A 21,401-nucleotide genomic window follows, 5' to 3' on the forward strand; every position below is an offset into this window, starting at 1 on the left:
CAGTCCTTTAAATGTAAATGATGCAATCCAAAGTACAGACTGAACAGACTTTCCTTTTAGTTACCTTTAAAGGGATAGTTCAGGTGTTTTGAAGGTTGTGTGAGGTACCTATCAATAGTCAGTCACTCCCCCAGTTTGGAGAAACAATGTACTGCTGTGGACGGGGCCGGCAACGAAACGTGTTTTAGACACCTAAAAGACAAGCTCACCTACAAAATCAATATCATTTGAAGTATATGCTACATTTAGAACATTTTCCCCGCTTTACCTTGCCGTCAGACAGTCCTTTCCGACAGAAAATTGAATCCGCTGCTCTCACCAAAGCCACCAGACTCCATTGAACTCCAAAAAAACCCCAGTAATTGTACCTCGCAGAACACAGGAGTCGCTGGTCTACTGCTGCCTCCATCGGTTAGTTTGTTTGTGCTATTGTGACTATATGACTTTAGTGACTTTGGTTAGTTCTGATTCACCAAAGTCAGACAATAACACAAACAAACGAATCAATCGAGGCAATGGTAGACCAGCAACCCCCGTGTTTTGCGAGGTACAATCACAGTTTTTTTCAACGGAGTCTGGTTGCTTTGACGAGAGAATAGATAACGACTTCAGTTCCCCGTCAGAAACATAGACTGTATAGCTGTCTGAAGACAAGGTAAACCATTAAAATATTCTAAATATACCGTACACTTAAACTGATATTGATTTTTCTAAGTGGGCCTTTCTTTTAGGTGTCTAAAATACGTTTACAACCCCACTTCAAAACTATCCCTTTTAATATTTGTTCTTATTACTGACCTTCCTCAGAAAGCCTAACAGAGCTTTTTGTCTTCAACTTTAGCTTCGTGATAGCATAGTAAAGCACTAAATCAAAGAACAAGATGCAAGAACTTCCATCCATCCATCCATTATCTGTAATCGCTTATCCTAATCAGGGCTGCAGGGGCTGGAGCCGATCCCAGCTGACATCGGGCGAAAGCGGAGTACACCCTGGACAGGTCGCCACTGTCCAACTTAAATAACAGTAGAGCACTCTCCATCATCTATAATTACTTAGTTCATGTGCCCAGCATTGGACACTGGAAAGCGGATGAATCACTGAGTGCCATCAACACACACTGTCTGCAGCCTCAGCATGAGGCCCTGTGACACTCATTGGGAGCGGTGGCTGACGTTAGGAGTCCCTGTGCAGGGAGAGAGAGGCTCTGGCAGGGACAACAGAGGAGGGTTTGTGTCGGAGAGGAGTGGAGGGCTGAAGAATCTCCACGCGGGTCTGAAATCTGTGGAATCTGCTGAATGCACACAAGCCAGGAGGGGAACCAAGGACTCTCTGCTTGTCTAATATGTGTGTGTGTGTGTGTGTGTGTGTGTGTGTGTGTGTGTGTGTGTGTGTGTGTTTAACCACAAAGTTCTCCAGCTGTCAGTTGCATATATATACTGCGCACTTCTTGGATGCAATCACAGAACATTCATGGGACGTTCTGTAAATTACAAACGGAGATATCATACAACTCCTCCTCCACGTCTTATCGGCTGTTGTACGACACACAAATCTGTGTTCCCTAATTTACACAGCGGGTACTACTAAATATTTGTTTCAGACAGGCTTAGCTTTGGCCTGAGGTCAGCCTCATTCAGGAACATTTGTATACTTCCTCTCGGAGTCTTTATTTTGTTTAGAGTGCTTCCCAGACCCCTAAAGCGTCTGCACGCACATGATGACATGTGAAAGGAAAACACAGATTAACTTATCTACTTGCACTGCTTCATCAGATTTAGTTTACGGCAGAGCGGTGAAAATCCTCGAATTCATCATGTAATGTATGAAATCTTGTTTGGCGCGCTCAAATACCACAAACCATCACACGGTTTTCTATTGTGTGAGATGTTCCTCTCGGCCCACAAAAACAACGCGTTTCGAGATAGAACTCTCTCTCAGTGACACAAACTTTCCTTTGAGGAGGGAAGTGTTGAACAGGAACTGTTGACACATCTTCCCTCAATATGCTTCCCTCTGCGCTGGCTCAACTTCCTGACATGAAAGAGAAATTTTAAAATACAAAACACACCCCAACATATGCACAAAAACGCACCATCATGGGAAAGGAGGCTTTCGTTAGCTAGCATGTAGAAGATGAAGTGTCTGTAAAAATAAAACACATTTAATGTCTCTAGAGAGCAGAGGGATGAAATAAATGTATTTGACATCTGATAAAAGAAGCCAGGCATCAACAAGACGCTCTGAAATGCTGGTGAGAATGACCACAAAGCGAATCTGACACGGATTAGCTGTTTCCCCCATGTATCCAGTCTTCATGCTAAGCTAACCGGCTTCATGATTACACACAAGAGTGGAATTAATCTTCTCAATAGGGGTTGGGGAAAAAATCGATACAGCGTAGTATCGCAATATTTTGCGTGGCAATACTGTATCGATACAGTGACGTCAAGTCGATCTTTTATTATATAAACTACTAACCTCTTAACAATCCGTCGGCCACTATCTTTCAGGGGTTGTAGCGGACTCAGTCTTAAAGCTACAATGAAGATACTGGTATCATATGGAACTAGAAAACCTAAGGAATTGATTGGTACCAACCATGTCATGTTAGCCTGTCGGGAATAACTAAATAACGCTCCAAAGTTACGCTAAATTCTGGCGAGGAAAAACTGGCATGGCCATTTTTAAAGGGGTCCCTTGACCTCTGACCTCAACTTTATCTTTTTAGATAAAACAGATGTTGACAAACTGCATTATTTGCAATTAAAAAAAGGTAATAAATCTCAATAAGATCGTATCGTGACTTAAGTGTCGTGATGATATCGTATCGTGGGGCCTCTGGTGATTCCCACCCCTACTACAAAAAACAAAATAACGAAAATGTCAAACTATTCCTTTAAATTTTCTCTTCAACTTGAACACAGCTTGAGAAGATCTGAGTCGTAAAGGTGCATCCCTTTTTTCCCTGCAGACATTTAACATCTTGAACTTCTCTGCTGTCAAACAGATTTCCCCGTTAACATTTACATTGTTTACATTTTGAACGAACAGCACAATGTGTGCGTGAAGTGTTCTAGCTCACTTATCTCATAATGTCTCTGCACTCTGAAATGCTATACAGCTATTTATGGTTTGTTTTTTTTCTTCAGCGACACAGATTGTGATGTATTGTCTCGCAGTGCAGTGCATGTACGTATACTGTGTGTATCATGATACCATTGTTTTCTTGGATGATGTATTGTACTGTGATTCCCGGCCATAAAGCACGTATTTCATTTTTGGTAGCTCCGTGAACTGACCATCAGCTGATTTAATAGTACGTTGCTTGGTATCAAGAGTAAACAGGTGTAAATATTCAACTAACAGAGGCTGCTGTTGGGTGCATACAAAGTTAAGTAAAACTCCAAATAAAGTGAAACCAATTCTTGTCATGTAGAAAGTAGAATTGAATCACATTTGCGAGACAAATGACTATTGTACCTACTTCACTCTAATGAAGTGAAGCCTCTTATTTCTTTAAGATACACCCTCCTTCAGGCAGCTTATGTCTGAGTGTAGTTTCTATCTCCACAGCACAGACTTTGGGAGGCTTTGGCAACTACAAAATAAGCAATTGCTTTGAATACCAATCACTCCAAAACAAAACCAAGACCCGAGTTAATATTCTCAAAACGCACTTCTGAGTCACACGGCTGTCTCACAAATCTCACTGCTGCTCTCCAGCTCACAGTGTGTTTTCGAGAGTTTACAGGTCCCCCGCCCAGAGGTTGATGTAACCCTGTTTTAAACTCGTTTCTGCTTTTCCTCAGGAAGCTGCGATAATCAATAGATAAGATACCGAGGCAAAGTTCAACTTACAGACCTCTGGCGCAGCTGCAGCACCTCCGTACAGCACGTCTTGTTGCTCTCTTGAGTTTAAAATGAGGGACTCAATTCCAAAATCCTATAAAACAATTTTTGGAAAATCTTTGCTCCCTGGAATGCAGCAGTGAATATTTAAAATGCAAATTATAGCTTTAAAAACAGCATTTTTTTGGTAACAGAAGATCACAGATATTTTAGGAATTTTCATGGTCTTCTTTTTCATGGAAGAGATCTTTTGTTGACCTTGGGGCTGTCGCGGGGAAGGAATTTCCCCTGTGGTGATAATGATGGGCTCAACGACGCGATATGCTGTATTATTGCCTTTTTTTTTTGTTGCAAATTACTTCCTTTATCCTGATTTTAGTGCTATGTAAATAAGCTTTATTGTTAGGCTATTATCCGGTATATTGTTGCTTTTTAAATGACAAAGTTGATAAATGCAGAACACAGAAGGGCAATGAGGCGCAGCGGGTTTTTTTCAGCTGAGTCACTTTGGTTTCGTCTGGTTGCTATGATAAGAATATCTGCAGAAGTAAAAATGTCGGCACAAGGTAGAGTACTTGCTCTGGATGAGGGGAAGGCTGAAGCGCGTAGGTAGAGAGGACGGACCCGCCGGTCTATGTGTATTCATTTCTCCTCCATTGTTGTTGTTGTTGTTGTTCAGCACTTGTAGCCTACGTGTACGATGTGACGGTTGGTCTTTGTGGTATTTGTGGTCCTCCTCCATTGGGATTGGACGGCTGGGTAAAAAGTGACAGTGACGAGTGTTTTACGCAAAGTTGAACATTTTTCAATAGAGTTGTTCCGATACCAGTACCAGTATCGGAAATGTGTACAATACTGCCCAAAATTTGGTATCGGGTATCGCAAGTACGCCAATGTATGCACCAATCCGATACCATAATTTATTAACCCAGAAAAAAAATCAACTTGTTTAACCGGATATCAATTCTTCTTCCGAAACAGTAGCCTTCACTGTGCTGTCGCCCTGGCTGTATCATGGCTGAAACTGGCAATTTCTGTTTTAGAGCAGCGAAGAAGAACTGATTGCAGATAATTTGTCACGTGACGATAGCAAACAACAGTGCGGTGCTAGTGGAGAGTGTAACGGTAGTCAGAGCGAGGAAGATGTCAGTCATTTGTCAACATTTCACAGCGGAAAATCCAACAAGTAAAACGGAGATATGTTCAGTATGTAAGGCTTCTGTTTCGAGGGGTGGCATTAACATTACCCTAGTAGGGTGTGGGAATATTGCTCCCTGTAGGACAAATTAGCACACAGACTGTCCACTGAGGAGACAGCTCAGAGAATACGGCTTTGTTAATTATTCCTAGCTTCATTTATGTTGTGTTCAACTGACAAATTGAATAATAAAATAAAGTTCTATTGCATTCATTCTCTGTATGTATGTGTTCATGTTTTACAAAGGGTCTAACATGAGCCAGGCCATACAACAAAGATAGTAATCATATCACATCCATACATGAGCAGTAGTAAACAATTGTCAAAGAATAACTTTTATAATAACTATATATTTTTTTATTATGCTGGGATCGGATTGATACTGGCCAATACCGCAAGATCAGGTATCGGAATTGGTATCGGGAGGGAAAAATGGTATCGGAACATCTGTATTTTTCAACTCTCTGCGACCAGAAAAAGAGGCCAAATGTGCAGCGCTCAGGTAACTTGCCATCCCCTGCGGTTGGCTTGTCAGTAACGTACAATATTGCGGTTACTGCGACATCCTTTAGTTGATATGAATGAAAGTCAAACTCAATGGGTCAAGTAACAAGGGATGAGATTACTGGCTATTGCTAATTATTCTATTTCATGCTCGTAATATCTTCACATTGATGTGAACCACATGGTGGCGCTAGAGTTAAAGTCAGGGGAATCACCAAAACCAGCGGGATTCATCCTCTGTGCATTATGAATAGTTATAGCAAATTTCATATCAATCCATCCAATAGTTGTTGAGATATTTCAGTCTGGACCAAAGTGGCGCACTGACAGACAGACAGGCAGGCATTGCCATCCTTAGAGCCACACTGAGTTAGAGTGTTGAAATGATTAGATATCAGCATTTGTACATGCATATTGCCATACAAAAAGAGCACAGAGTCCTTGTTTCTGCCTTGGAGGTATCCGCAGGTGAGTGTCTGACAAGCCAGATTGATTGATTTGCATCTTCTGAACCCTCTCAGGGAGTACTAAAAGGCAGCCAACTACCTCCATAATATCCATCCATCATGTTTATCACGCTGTGACTCAGCCGCCGGAGATTTGCATCTGTCAGGCTCTCCTGCTGATCCCGCTCGACAGAGGAGCGCTGTGGCTGCGAGCGACTCTGTGTGTGTGAGTCTGTGTGTGTGTGTGAGGCTGCAGCTCTGCCACTCAACATGCCAGTTACTTCATATTTTCCTCACGCTTCGCCAGCGGACTGATGTGTAAAAGCCTTAATAAAGGAGAACACATGTAGGACATCTATTACTGTAGGCTTCCTGCACAGCTCTGGGTCTATTAACTCAACTTTTTTTTTTTTCATGTACTCAGCAAGAAAAAAAGAAAAGAAAAAGGTCACATGCTGAAATTTTCTCTAATTACGTAAACACCTCAATGATGCATTTCAACGTCCGGTAAACTCACGAGTCCTGCAAATCATCAACTGAGACCTGTCACACTCAGCTGCTCTGTGCCTGCAGATATGTCTTCTAAAGCAGCCTTTTATGTATCAGTCTTTCTCCTTCTGCTGCTTACTTCATCCCCCGTGTTGCTCTAATAAAAGAGGGCAGCTCCCCCGTGACTTCGCCCTCTTTGATCAGCGTAAAAGAATAACCGCTAAAGTGACACGCTGCCAGGCGCCGTGGTTACTCAGTGACATGGCAAATCATTGGCCTCCCCTTAGTCCTTGTGATTGTCATGTGTAGTTTTTGACGAAGATTAACCGCCTCAAGGAGAGACTTCATAAATGTTTGATGTGAACCTGGTTCCTTTTTTAAACCACTACAGCACAAGTTTTGTGCTCTTGAGTGTAGGAGCGCACCACTCTCTCGGGCAGGGCAGGGGTGTTGGATTTCAAGCTGGACCATTGAACCAGCTGCGAAGCAGGCGAATGGGGGAACAAAGCACCCTACTGTCCCCCCCCCCCTTCCATTTGAGGATGGGACAAACTGGCTCTACAAAAGACACCAAAGAAAAGTTCTGCTGAGGGTTCCCATTACAATGCACTCTTTAGGGTTGAAAATAGAAAAGTAATGTCAGTCATCACAGCAGGGGTATACGGGCACTGATAAGACCAAATGGAGTGGTCTTGATTACCGGAGAGGCCTCGCCATCGCTTTAAGATCTGAAAATAGAGCAAGCGGGGTCTGCCTTTCCTCAAGGGTCTTCATCTGTAGTTCGACCACTCTGTAGTTTTTAAAAATCACTATCCCGATAGATCAGCCCGACGCTGACTGACAATTTTGTCCTATCACAGTCAACAGGTTTTATCTCCTCGGCCAGTCTTCCTGTCCCCGACCCTCCACCCTTGCAGACCTGAAACCAGAATCAGCTCAACAACTTCTAATGCCGGGTACACTCTACACGAGAATCAAGACGATTTTGGGCCTGATTGCCAACAATCGTCAGCAAAGCTCTGATTTTTTGATGGTACTAAAGATTATCTTTCCAGATATTCCTGTTGGTGGGAGGTATGTTAAGAGTGTTTCAAACCATAAATATTAAACATGTTCAATATTTACGATCGGATATGTGTGTGGGGAGCCCCGAGGACAGCCGATAACGCAGTCACGTGAGAAAGAACGATCGCCAATTGAGAACCAAGCTGACTGAAGCAGAAGGACGGCTAATGCATGAGCTGATGCAAAACGTGAAGCATAAAGTAGTGGTAAGATGGAGCACAGAAATGGAGGACCAACTTGTTGATTTGTGGCAACAACACAAGTGTTTATTTAACGTGTCTCCATGACTTCATCCATCCATCCTTTCGTAAATGTTCAGTACAAAGTAGTGCAAAGACTAACATCGTTAATTCTTCCTGCGTGTCGTCCGCCATGTTTGTTTACACTAAAGTCATGTTTGATCGCGAGAGATTTTGCGAGACTTACGTTTTTTTGAGTTGGGACTCTTGTTGCTTATGAATAGAATCTGTTAGTGTTTGGTGTTTGGGCTAAATCGTTGCTCTCCACACACTGTAGGAACAAAACTGTTAAACTTATCAGGACATGTCGTTATGTGTGGGGTCGCTCACATTTTCAAAATCCATTAAGATTTGAAAAATCTTTTAGTGTGAGCCAGCCTTAACACAAGTTTCTCTCCCACCTTTTACAAACACACACAAACACACACAGCGCTGCAGCGTTTGATGTAAGAAAATGCATTTCGAGAAAGAGAGACAGATGTGGTGATATCTGAAACAAGGCAAAACCTCATTGTTACCGTCAAGCAGAAGTGACAACATGATGTGGTCACACTCCCCTGTGTCTCACGAGCAAACTTTAAACACCAGTGTTTCATTATGTAGTCGGTTCCTGTGTGAGCTTTTCAGTCAGGGAACAACAGGATGAAGTCATTTAGTATCTAATCATAGATGTTACACTCTTGTAATTCAAGAATGAGCCAATGGAAGAAAAAACCTTCCTCATGTAGCTCTTCTTCTGTGTACTTCGACTTAAGTTGGGGATTATTTACATTTCCCTAAAACGTTTCTCCACAATCTGCAGCCACTTGTTGCATACAGCTGTTAGTGGAGCACGTAGGTGGCGGGCAATAATGAAAGCAAAGGCGTTAGCAGGGACAACAGATTGGGCGTTACCACCCAAGAAAAAGCCGTGCCCTTTAATCAAATCGTGCCTTGTGGCTGTGTTGCTTTATTGAGGCTACTGTTAGTGGAAAAATGTCTATCTGAACTCTTTTCTTGTTGGATTAGATTCTCCTCGGGGCGATTGGTAAATGCATTTAGTTATTTTCCCCCGGTGCATGTAAATTGTAAAACGATGAGTTGCGAAATGCTCTCTTTGTAGCTTGACAGGAAATATCTCAACATAATGGCTGGTCATGTTTGTTATTTGTGTTATCCACAAAAATAAGGAACAAAGGCCTTTACACACTGGGGCGTGACGAATAAACAACACTAAATTTGCGAAAAAAATTCACCAGCGAATATTATATATCTGGGCTAGAAGGTAGTGGATCTGGTCTGTGCTACTTTTGTCAAGGTTAAAAGGAGTAATAAAGTTTGCCGTCTTGGTTCAGACTACGGAGCCTCCGTGTTGTTGTTTCATAAATAAAGGTGCAACTCTACCCGTTCCGCACAACTTGATTGGTTGATGCTTTTATTCAAGGTACGAAAGCTCAGAAAATGTACCTTGTTCCGGGGAAAAAAAACATCACTTTTTCGCTTTTTTCATTTGCTAATTAGCTACGTATTTTGGGATAGATTTTTCCAACATTTCCTTAGTTTGGTACTATTCAGTATTCGTACATATGCAACATCAACAATGTACATCAATTTGCTCCGTCTTGGTTGTCGTATGGCATCTGTGTCTTGTACGGTGGGAAGGGAGGTGGTGGACGGCGGGGGGTGAGTCTATTTCAGGGCGAGCAGCCAGTCACTTCCTCCTCCACCCCCCCCGGCAGGGCGCGGCCCTCCGGCTCATTGTCCGGCCGGGGTGGTGAACCTTCAGCAGAATGGAGTGGGAACTGGAATGTGGCATTGTGGAGTCTCCGTCCAGTATCCCATGAGACCCAATCACCAGCAACCCCACCACCCACTCACACAAGGTTCAGGTTCCACCCCTGACCTGGGCCACAGTGGTGTTTTGGCTGCTGGACGGGACAGTGGTGCTGTTGTTTGGACCGACGTCACTGGGAAGTTTCACTTCATATCAACATATCATCGATTAGTTGCTCTGCCCCTAATCTATAGAGCAATATAATGTCCTCTTGTGATGTGGTAGAACTGTTGATCAAGATGTTATGGTTGTGTCTTTAGGCAGTTTATGACTGCCTGACATTTAAACAATTGTACATATGAACTGATGCTGGGTCGCCTATAAGGGTTAAAGATGCTGACCATGAAATCTCAATGTCTCCGGTTGAAGTCTGGTAGCAGAGCGTTGTTGCATATCCGCCCCACTCTTCTCCCTCCCTTTATTTCCTGTCATCGGTCCGCTGTTTGCTGATAAAAAGGCCAGAAACCACCCCTGAAATACTTATAAAAAGGCGAATACTCTATGCACTTTGGTACACACTGTTCCTCTAATAATAGTGTGTTTTCACCGTTTCCTCCTCACCTCTTTGTTAAATAGATGTTGTAATAACTTGTGCGTGACTGTCTTGCAAAAACACCGGCGATACTCTTGTTATCTTGGGCAACATTTTGTGATAGTATTGTGTCACGAGTTACTCAGAGACTCCTGCCCGTAATACACACAAAAACAGCTACTCCAGTGAAAGTCTGGTGGTGGTTACTTAAACACAAACAGCTCTTAACAGTCTTAAATATGTGAGTAGTATAGATTCAATCTTTAATGGCTCTAATACTGTTCTATTTTACAAATTTATTGAATGTATTTATCTTTATTTGGCTGCTATTGATAGATAAACATTATCAATGATGTGTTCCTGTGATATTTGATTAGTAACTATTACTCATCAGGGGTTAATAAAATATTCTGTTACAGTAAATGCATTCTTACATTATGATCGATTCGATCATAAAACATCAACGCAAACATCGCTTTAACAACACTAATTTCTATAACGCAATTGATTTTCCATATGTCATACGGAGGTTAAATAACGCTCCAAACTTGCGCTGAATTTTGGCAAGGAAAAACTGACCTCTGACCTCAAGATATGTGAATGAAAATGGGTTCTATGGGTGCCCACGAGTCTCCCCTTTACAGACATGCCCACTTTATGATAATCACATGCAGTTTGGGGCAAGTCATAGATTTATGATTTGAGCGTATGTTTTTATGCTAAATGCAGTACCTGTGAGGGTTTCTGGACAATATTTGTCATTGTTTTGTGTTGCTTATTGATTTCCAATAATAAATATATACATACATTTGCCTAAAGCAAGCACATTTGCCCACTCCCATGGTGATAAAAGTATTAAATACTTGACAAATCTCCCTTTAAGGTACATTTTTAACAAATAAAAAATGTTTAATGGTGATTAATCATGGACAATCATACATTTAATTCGATATTTTAATCGATTTGCAGCCCTAATACAAATATCCTGTAAATCCAGTTTTGCCATTGGGTTAGTACTGCAGTCCTGGTAATGTAATTAACAGTTCTTTCTTATTAGATCTCTTTGCTGTCGTCTCACAGTATGTATCATCCCCGCTCACACATGTTGCATAACATACTTGAGATGGCGGCGCCTCTACTCTCTCATAAACACATAGGTGCAGGGAAACATGTTACTTAAGAAATACACAAATCTTTGAGCTGAAACACAGTGAAGCCACAGATTTCCCCCTCAACGCACAGCCCGGCAAGCAGCGAAGGGAAGGGTGGCTCCCTGAAACTTTCTCACATGCACTAACGTGAAAACACCCACACAAAACAAACACAAATGCACCACATGCCCAGACGTACTGCATACAAGCGAACGTCAGGCGAGCGTGTGCAGCAAGTCAGAATGGATCATGGCATATATCTGAGCAGACAAACACAATGACACGCACTCCTTTACCCAAACAGAGCCTGAACAATATCTGGCTTTATCACAATGGCTTCAATGATAAGCAAACCAACAAACACAGCTGGGGAAACTGTTTACCTTCATGATTCAGTGTCTGTTGCTGGAAGGACATGCTATTCAACCAGTGTTACATTTCATTTAGTATGTATCCTGTTGTCTTTGCTGACATTTAGCTGCTACTTTTGAGATCTCTAACCTTTTAAAGCTGTAGTTTTACTGTCCTGCTACGAGCTGCTGGATATGCAGGACAGGGGGGGGTGAGAAGAGGATCAAGATGCCGGGCGGGACGGGGTGGTGGAGGGGGGAATCTTCCACCAACAACAATGACAGGAAACCAGCGCGAACGTCCTGGGGTCTGTGCGCTGCAGGCCAAGAATCCCATAGACAGCAGCAGGCAGCCAGAAACACACCATGACCATCCTGGCTCAAATAGCTACTCTAGGTGTGGCTATTTCTGCCTGTAATGCGTAACAAATGATCATCGAAAGGCTGACGTTTATTCTATTAACAGAAAACTACATCCACAGGCTATTCCTGAAGGCATTACATCAGATGAATGTGGACTAGAGTTGTCACGAAACCAAAATTAGGACTTTGATACCCTACATAAATATCTCAACACCGATAATGAAACGATGCCACGGCAAATACCTAAAACATCAGGAAAAGTAATGGAATAGGAGATGACAGAACATGGAACTTAAAATAATTTCTTTTGGAATTAAATATGTTAAAATGTATTAAATAGATCTGATGTCCCTTATACTTGAGTTTATGTGATTTCTGTGATAGTTAACTTTATATTTGCAACCAGATATCACTTATTAAACAGCATTTAATAAAGCTTTTTTTTTGTTAATCAGCCCCCTCATCGGTGCATCATAACAGTTCAGGACGGAGAGTGATACTGCAGCACGGGAGACTGCGAGAAGCCTCCAAAACAAAACACTCAAAACGATAATATATTCAGATGAAGTTCTGTGAGAAGTTGATGAGAGAAAAACTGCTTAAATCTGGAAGACACTACTGTAACTGTAGAAAGCGCTGAAGAGAATGTCTCTGTCACGGTAAAATAATACTTTAACACATGCTCTTTGGTGAGATTATGTGTTTGCCGAATTACAGGAGATGCTTGGGCAGATCCCAAAACGATGGCGAATCTAATTTTGTCGCTACATTTTGGTCGGTAATTAGAGCCGCACTGTTATTTCTTTGTTTTTTTTTAAGGGTGTTTTCTTGATAGAGATACCAGCTCAGAGTGGGACTGTGCAGCCGCTGAGCGATTCATGACCGGCATTAATCTTCTTTTCAACTTCATTTATTGACTCCATCTTTCTCGTTGTCACTACAGTTTATTTTTTGACTCTTTGCTCCATCAGCAGTAAAATTATAACCGCCTGCAGAAGATATGACAGTACACAGATAGGAATGTCACATGGGTTTGATGTTATCCTCCCTTGGGCCATAAATAAATAAAAAACAAAAAACATAGCTGAATGATTCCTGCTAAAGGTCACTGTGGGAAACCGTGAAAACACATGGTCAACGTCGGGGTTTGCTACAGGTGACACATACTGAATGGACATCCCGTGAAAGCTAGTTTAAAAAGACCATTGTCGATCCATCGCACTGAAAGCCGTATAAATATAGACAGAACCCTCCCACACAACAGCTTCAGCATGATTTGTTTAGGGAAAACACGTCGTCCCGTGTAGTTACAGGACCACGCTTTCTATGGAAAACCAGTATAAAATGAAAACAACCAAAGCGCGTGTGGTGGAAGCCTTGAAGCTCTTTAATAAGCAGGTTTTATATGAATGTGCAGATTAGAGGCTCAGATTAGAGGGAAGTGACAACCATCGACACAAAGTCGCCTTCTTGTCTGATTTCAGGCCTCTAGATACTGTAGATACAGTGATATTACACACGTTCACACTCTTAGAAAAACATGTACCAGATCTCATCTAGCTGCAGTCAATTTCATCTGACACAAGCGCCCTTCCTCTCCTGTAATTAGTGTTTAAAGACGGTCTTATGTAAGCAGCCGACAGACATTCAGGAGGACTCCTCAAAAAAAAGTCTCAACCTCATAAATCTGGATGAATCACTGAAGAAAAAGCAAAGAGCAGTGCTCCTGAGAAATACGTTTTCATGGCTTTAACTGAAAAACGGTTCTGTATGGAATAATCGCCCATTTTTATACTTTACGGATTCACATTTCTTGAATAGTGATCGTCGACAAATCTATTGGGATCATTTGCTTTTCGTTAGTGCTGAAACAGTTGATTGAGCTGTCAAGTATTTTGACAATCAATCAATCAGCCTCTGAAATTCTGTTGTATCATTGTTAATTGCATATCTTTGGGTTTTGGACTGTTTGAGGGACAAAATAAGACATTTTAGATGTCTCTTTTTCACATTATTCCCTGACATTTAAAGGCCCTGAAACACCAGGCTGACTGTCGGCTGTCGGACAATTTCGGGCCGTCGTTGAGCGTCTGTCGGTCTAGTTTTTGTGTAGTATGTGTCCCCCACTGTCGGCTCTAGTCGGCCCGTGTCGGAGGCTTTTTGGCCGATTCAGCATGTTGAATTGGCGGCGGTGAGAGAAATTGCTCTGATTGGCTGTTCATCTTAAGCAAATCAGTATAAGAGAAAAGAAAGCAAGCAAACGAGTAAAGTCAAGAGGAAAAACACAGAAGGCTCTTCTCATTTTTCATCTTCATCTCATCTGATCATTCCAATACACGGATGTTTTCACAACGACATGGCCATCTGGAATGAAGGGGTGAGTGAGGGTGGTGTGAAAATTGTCGGCAAACGCTGCCTTGTTTCATGTAATGTGTCATAACAACGGCTTGTATATCCGCCGTCCTCTGTCTTCTAGTTTCCCTTTTTAAATGATGAATACAGACTACCACAACCTGCTGGTGTGGAGAGTTATTTCCTCTTACGCAGGCACTGAACATACTGTATGTGCTAACTGGCCGTCGGCTGTAGCCTTTGCGGTGTGTTTGAGTGCAACTTCTTGCCGACATGAGGCAACAGTCGGCCTTCGTCGCTGCTAGTTCTCTGATGTTGGTTTGGTGTGTCTGGGCCTTAAAAGTTTAAACAATTAAGAAATTACTTGGAACAATTCTTGACAGACTGAAGGATAGGTCTTACGCCAACAGGTCAGGGGCCCATACGTGCAGTGAAACAGGTTATTCTTGGTGTAATCATTCCTCTAGTTCATGCTGGCCATTAGAAAAAGTGATGGAGAACAAAATCACCAGTCGTCATGCCACAATTTGATATCACACTGCGTGGAATTCATTGGAATTGTTTGAATAGGGTAGTAAAGACAGACGCCACTTGTCATAAATGCAAACTTGTTTCCACAACATTTTTCCGGATGAGCTGATGGACCTAGATCTGTAACATGAGCTGAGATCATCCGCCGCTACGTCACTGCCCTCAACAATAGCAGAGTCGAAATTTTATTGCCTGGTAAACAAAACAGCGACCTTTGGAACCAGCGATGTGTTTTTTTTTCTGTGTGTGTGTGTGTTTTGTTCCACGGTGACGACAGCGGCTCCTATTATCTTCCCGGGCCACGCTCCATGTTTTGACCTTCATCACTGCTGCTCGTTCATACTTTTTCGCACCTCCCCTGCGCTGTCTCACTTTCACCTACCTCCATCCTCCTCACATGTACATTTATGCTCCGCACGTGGCATCAGCGTAACCACGGCGACCGCGAGCGAGGCTTCTCGGTTTCCGGAGAAGGCGTCGCTCTCCGAACCCTCTTTTGTGCCGTTTCAAAGACTGAGGCCAGACGGGCGGAGTGCGGACATCAGTGTGACTGCTGTGTGTGTTTGTGTGTGTGTGTGTGTGTGTGTGTGTTTGTGTGTCATCGGCCGGGCCACAGGGCTCGGGCACAGGAATGCCGGACAGGATGTTGGGAGAAAATTCCAGAAAGAGGGGAGTCACTGCAAAAAAACACACCCTGAGGTGGCTCTGACTGTAACATAGAGACAGCAGACTCTAAACTGCATCCCTCGAGTCCAATTTACACTCTCTCTTGCACACACTCTCTACTGTCTCCTCTGTCCCTAAGTAACTTCTGCAGCCTGTGAAATCCTGGTTTTGTACGCCTTTACATCAAACAGAAATTTCCATCCGAGCTCACTGCTTAGCCTGATTCGTACTGGATCTTTTGCATCAAAACAGTTTGTTGAAATGAAAATCCAAGTGGTGAAAATGAGTTTGTTAGGGGTTGCTGTTGTTTGTTTCGACGCAACTTCCCTCTGGGTTGCGTGCCAGTGTGAATTGTACTGCTGCAACTCCATTAGGCCATCTGTGGAGAGCATATCGAGAGTAAACACGGGAACAATCTCTGTATATTCCTGGGGCGAACAACATAACCCAGCAGTGCTCGAGAGCTGTACACGAGCCTTAAATACCAGAAAACATAACTCCAAAAGGCCCGCTGCATGCTCTGCTCATGTGAAAGCTACCATTACACTGTTATTATGAGAATGTAAGGAAGCAGTGTGGCGACCTATGAAAAATACCAAAGCTTCAGTAATGACAATATGGCATTTCAGGCATGTGCTTTCCCTTGAGATGGAGTTTACAAATAGGAAAAGCAGCATCAGTATGATCCTTAAAGGGATAGTTCAGGTGTTTTGAAGTGGGGTTGTAGAGGTACTTATCCATAGTCAGTGTACTACCTACAGTAGATGACGGTCGGCACGCCCCCAGTTTGGAGAAGCAGACGGGAGTTACCGCGCGGAAGCAAAGCAATGTGCTGCTGTGGACGGGGCCGTCAGCAAAACGTATTTTAGCCACCTAAAAGAAAGGCTCATCTAAAGAAATCAATATCAGTTTAAGTGAAAGCTATATTTAGAATATTTCCACCGCTTTACCTTGCTGTGAGACAGTCCTTTCCTACGGGGAGCTGGAGCCGTTGTTATCCATCTATGTGTATCTGTTGTTAGGCCGAGAGCAGTGACTGCTGTTTCCCAGTCTTTGTGCTAAGCTAAGGTAACCAGCTGCTGATGCTAGCTTTGGATTAACTGTAGAGTGGTGTCGATTTTCTCACCTTACTCTTGGAAAGAAAGCGAAAAAGCATATTTCCCAAACTATTCCATTACTACCAGGCAGGAAAAGAACAATATTCAAGGTATACGTATCACAATATTACAATTAGGGGTAAGCAATATGCCAGTATTGATGATAACCGTGATATTTAAAGGTGCTCTATACAATATCCAGAGCATTAAGCATCACAACAACTATTTGCTGTGTAAATATATAGAGGAGGAATGTCTACCTGAGCAGAGAATGAAGTCGTTCTCCCTCTGTGTGTGTTGTAATCAGAGCTTCTCTGTGATTTGTTGACATAGCCGGGCTGGCTGCGCATGCTTTTAGCTGTTAGTGCTGTTAGCAATGTTAGCTGCGAACCGCAGCTCCCCGTTGCCATGTTGAGAGCCGATGAGAGGCAATAGAAATGCTCCCAATACTGAATTTAGCACTTTTGAAAGTGAAATGTTGATGTCATGTTAATAATACACATATGATAATATTGTGTAAATCCAGCGCCTCTTAAATCATTTTATATATACGTTTATGGTTACAGACTCTCTTTCCACCTTCCTACGTTCGTATTTTTTCATTTGCCAAAAAAGAGACAAAACACACAATAAACAAAGATGAATTTGACTGATAGCATTATTATTATTTTTTTCAACTTTGCTATAGATATTGCAATAATACGGTTATGGGGAAGTCTTTTGGTCACAATAATCGTGTAGTGAAAATCTGATATTAGGCCAGTCCTGATTACAATAACCGAAATACAATACCTAGATTCATCTCACAATAGATATCACTTAAATATAACTCCCAACTTGACTCCTTGTCATCACTTTACCATTAAGTTCAAAGTGTCACCACCTTTTTGACCTATTTGACCAGCTTCAGAGATCATCAAAAACATACACTGAAAAGCAGCACAGTGGTTATGGTTCCACCATTATTACATCGTGTAGAAAAAAATTGGGGCTTGTTGACAACAATGTCATTATTATTCATTAATAACCATACAGGTTATACTATCTGCCATCACATAGAGACAGAGTTGAGCTGTGTCTGATAGAGAGCTGGACAGACAGAAACAGCCTCGGGGGTAAACATCCAGGATGCAGCAAATGGACACAGATGTTCCAGACTGGACGGACCCTCTCATCCTCGAGTGCTTTTTAATGAGCCCTGGTTCTCCTGAGTTCACAGCCGCACACACGGACATATAAGGGCAGACACAGCAAACAAGTTGCCACTGCGTAGCGAGAATGAGCCCCGTGATGTTTTACAGACAAAGATCAAAGGTTGAAAAATGTCATTTAGTGGGATACTAACTATTTCCTGTTGTTTGTTGTGGAGAGTTCAGCAATGTCGCATTTTTGCTGTGGTGGTTTTCTAGTGGAAACGCACAACACCACGTCTTTTCAAAGTGTTTGTCATTGACACTGACTTAATGCTTAACCTCGTGGCATCGCTGTAATGTTGTAATGCTGTGATTGCTCTTTGAAACGGCTGAAGAAGAACACGTCACAAACATTATTTGAGAGGAGAAAGCTGAGCAACGGTTTGAGGTTTACAGATCTTTTGGGCTTCGAAGCTTCGGTGAGAAATACTCGAAGGTATTCGAAGCTTCGGGACAGTGCCGCTGCTGCACTACTGTACACACGCTCCTCTACACACAACAAACAGCGATATCTATCTGAGAAAAACTAATAATAATGAATGTTTAATACGAATAATAAATAATGTTGTGGGATTATTCCTTATTCCATGGGCTATTTGGGGATTTATACTTTATTATTACATACTTATATATGAAACAAAATAAAGTATTTAAAGACTGAAGCATTTGTAAAGTGATTTGGAGGCTGAACCGGCAATGGTTGAAGCTTCGAAGCATGCAGGTCAGCCCTAATGTACACACATCAACACATTCAATTTTGTGACTATTTCAGGAAGTACTGTGCAACTGGGCTGTTCTATTGCGACATTGGCTAGGCCTATATTTATTTATTTTTCCTCTATAATTTCACTTAAAACGTATGTTCATTTTGCATTTGTCAAGCATTTAACTCACACAGGAGTATGCAAAAATAGGCGGTTATTTCATATAGAAAATTGATTTATTGAATTGCCAGAAAACATGCTGTATCGTGATATGTATCATTATCAAGATATGATATTAATATTATTATAAAATGATATTTTGGATTTATACATTATTATTACACGGCTTTTGTTGAATACTGGAGTTCTTGAACCCCTTAAGGACGATACAACACCCTGTCTGGGTTTATTTCACAACAACGACCGGCTCGCTGTACATTATACCTTACTTATTACATACATCTTAATATAAAAGACAAAAAAACGAAGCATTCGAATACTGATTTGGAGGTGGATTACCACGGTAACGGTCCGAAGCTTCGAAGCATTCGAATCAGCCCTGCATTGGTTTAGTTTTTCTTGACCCCAAAGCTGAACCAGGTTGTTGTTTGTCCTCTTCACCCACAGCAAAATGTGCAGCCAGCTGACCCTGCACCCACAGCCTGGCAGCATGTGGGTGCAGCATGTCAACCATGTTATAGACACACAGAGCACCTATTCTCTCTGTAGAAACACTCACTCAGTGATGCATCCACTGGCTTTAATAGCATCATAACGTGTCCAGCTGGAGGAAAGACATCTGGAGATGAGAGGTGACATGGTGCACAAACTTGTTCAAACTTTCACTCACCTTCTCAGAGTTCATGCTCAGCTTTTTGTCGACGTGCACGTGGATTTCTCCGTTACTCTCCGGGACCGGCGTGGACTCCCTGGGTGTCCCATCCCTCTCCTCTCTCTCTTCCTCTATCTCCTCCACCTCCTGCGCTTTGGCGTGCCTCTCATCCCCGTTTACTGTCCCGTCCACCACCACCTCCACCTCCTCCTCCTCCTCCTCCTCCTCTTCATCGAAGGGTAACGGGACCCCGTCAGAGACATACTCCCTCAGACACTTCATGTTGTGTTTCTTCAGCAGCTGCTCGGTGTCCGGGTCCACCACGACGAGCTCCAGGCGGCCCGCGGTGACTCGTATCCGGCCCACGACCTGCTGGTGGCTCTCGTTCTCCACGTCGTCTCCGTTCACGAACACCAGCCGGTCTCCGGCGCGCAGCCCCGAGGTCTCCGCCGGGCTGTCGGGCTCCACTAACCGGATGAACTGACCGGTCTTACCTTTCTCCCCATGGAGGTGGAAGCCGTAGCCGTTGTCGCCCTTATCCAGCGTGCACAGCCGGGGGCGCAGATACTTCTGGCTTTTGCTCGGCATCTTACAGTAACTGGCTTCAGTCGCCTTCACACTGCTGCTGTTTAAAGTGGAAATGACTCCAAGAGCTGCTCAGGATGCTGCTGAGGAGGGGTGTGTGTGTGTGTGTGTGTGTGTGTGTGTGAACGAGTGGTACCCCTTCCAGAAAAAGAAAGAAACAGCCAACCCCCGCCCTCTCTTGGGGAGATTAGTCCGTGGGAAACGGTGCTGGTGTTTGTCCCACTCTCTGGTCCAAGTTACGCAAACGAGTCAAAGTGTGACTTGTGTGTAAGTCCTCCCTATGAGACAGTCAGTGGAGGTCCTGAACCTGAGGCTGATCAGACTCTCACAGCAGCAGCTCCTCCTCAGTGAGCGACAACAAGTAGAAAAGCCACTCAGGAAGAGGGAGGTGCGTTCACGGACCAGCCCAGCTAGCTGCCTCATGCAAAGTACTGTAGGGAGGACCGGAGGAGTCAACACAAGCCACCAGGCTGTCCAGGAACATGAAGATGATGATGGACCAGATAGTGGACATTTTTAAATCATGTTTTAATAAAAAAAAAAAAAAAAAAAAAAAAAAAAACTTTATTTATTACTTCCCTTTTTTTCATAGTTTTAATTTCATTTTTTTCTTAAAGTTTTCTTTAAATTTCATAGTTTTTCCCCACATATTTTGCCTTCTGTCCTCTCTGTGAGCAACATTTTGTCCCATTGTCCATATTTGGCCATACTTGCTGCTCTGAATACATTCTCATTTCTGGCATCTTTTCTTTTTACAACTTTCGCCCAAAAAACTCTTTTTCACACTTGCCATTCTGTGTATCACACATTGTTATCTAATAAATAATGTGTTTATTCTCTGTAATTCCTGCTATTTAAAGCACTGAATAGCGGAAATTATACAGGGAATTTTCTAGAGCTGCAATGATTACCGATAACCGATTAATCGATTAGTTGAGAGCTATTAAATTAATTGCCAACTATTTTGATTGGTTTGAGTAATTAAAAAAAAAAAGGGTAAAAATTCTCTGATTCCAGCTTCTTAAATGTGATTATTCTCTGGTTTCTTTACTCCTCTATGACAGTAAACTGAATATCTTTGAGTTGTGGACAAAACAAGACATTTGAGGATGTCATCTTGAGCTTTGGGAAACACTGATCGACATTTTTCACCATTTTCTGACATTTTATAGACCAAACAACTAATCAATTAATCCAAAAAATTGTTTGTGGTAGTTTTCCCCCCACATTTTGCCTTCTTTCCCCTCTGTGAGTAACATTGCATCACATTGTACATATTTGTACTTGCTGCTCTGAATACTTCCTCATTTCTGGCATCTTTTCTTTTTACAGCCTTCGCCCAAAAAACTCTTTTTCACACTTTCCATTCTGTGTATCACACATTGTTTTCATTTAGCACAGTTGGTTATCTGAAAAAATAATGTGTTAATTCTCTGTAATT

General features: G+C 42.5%; 1 protein-coding gene across 1 annotated transcript in view; it reads right to left on the minus strand.

Annotated features, from left to right (window-relative positions):
• LOC119501060 (Na(+)/H(+) exchange regulatory cofactor NHE-RF1-like) overlaps nucleotides 1-20,376 on the minus strand; it is a 36,443-nt gene extending 16,067 nt beyond the window's left edge. The window contains exon 1 of the mRNA XM_037791141.1: nucleotides 19,394-20,376. Within this exon, the coding sequence (XP_037647069.1) occupies nucleotides 19,394-19,963 (570 nt within the window). The 5' untranslated portion in view covers nucleotides 19,964-20,376. The remainder of the gene's footprint in view (nucleotides 1-19,393) is intronic.
• Nucleotides 20,377-21,401: the final 1,025 nt, after the last annotated feature.

This window comes from Sebastes umbrosus, chromosome 14 (genome assembly GCF_015220745.1).
Source record: "Sebastes umbrosus isolate fSebUmb1 chromosome 14, fSebUmb1.pri, whole genome shotgun sequence".
Lineage (NCBI taxonomy): Eukaryota > Metazoa > Chordata > Actinopteri > Perciformes > Sebastidae > Sebastes > Sebastes umbrosus.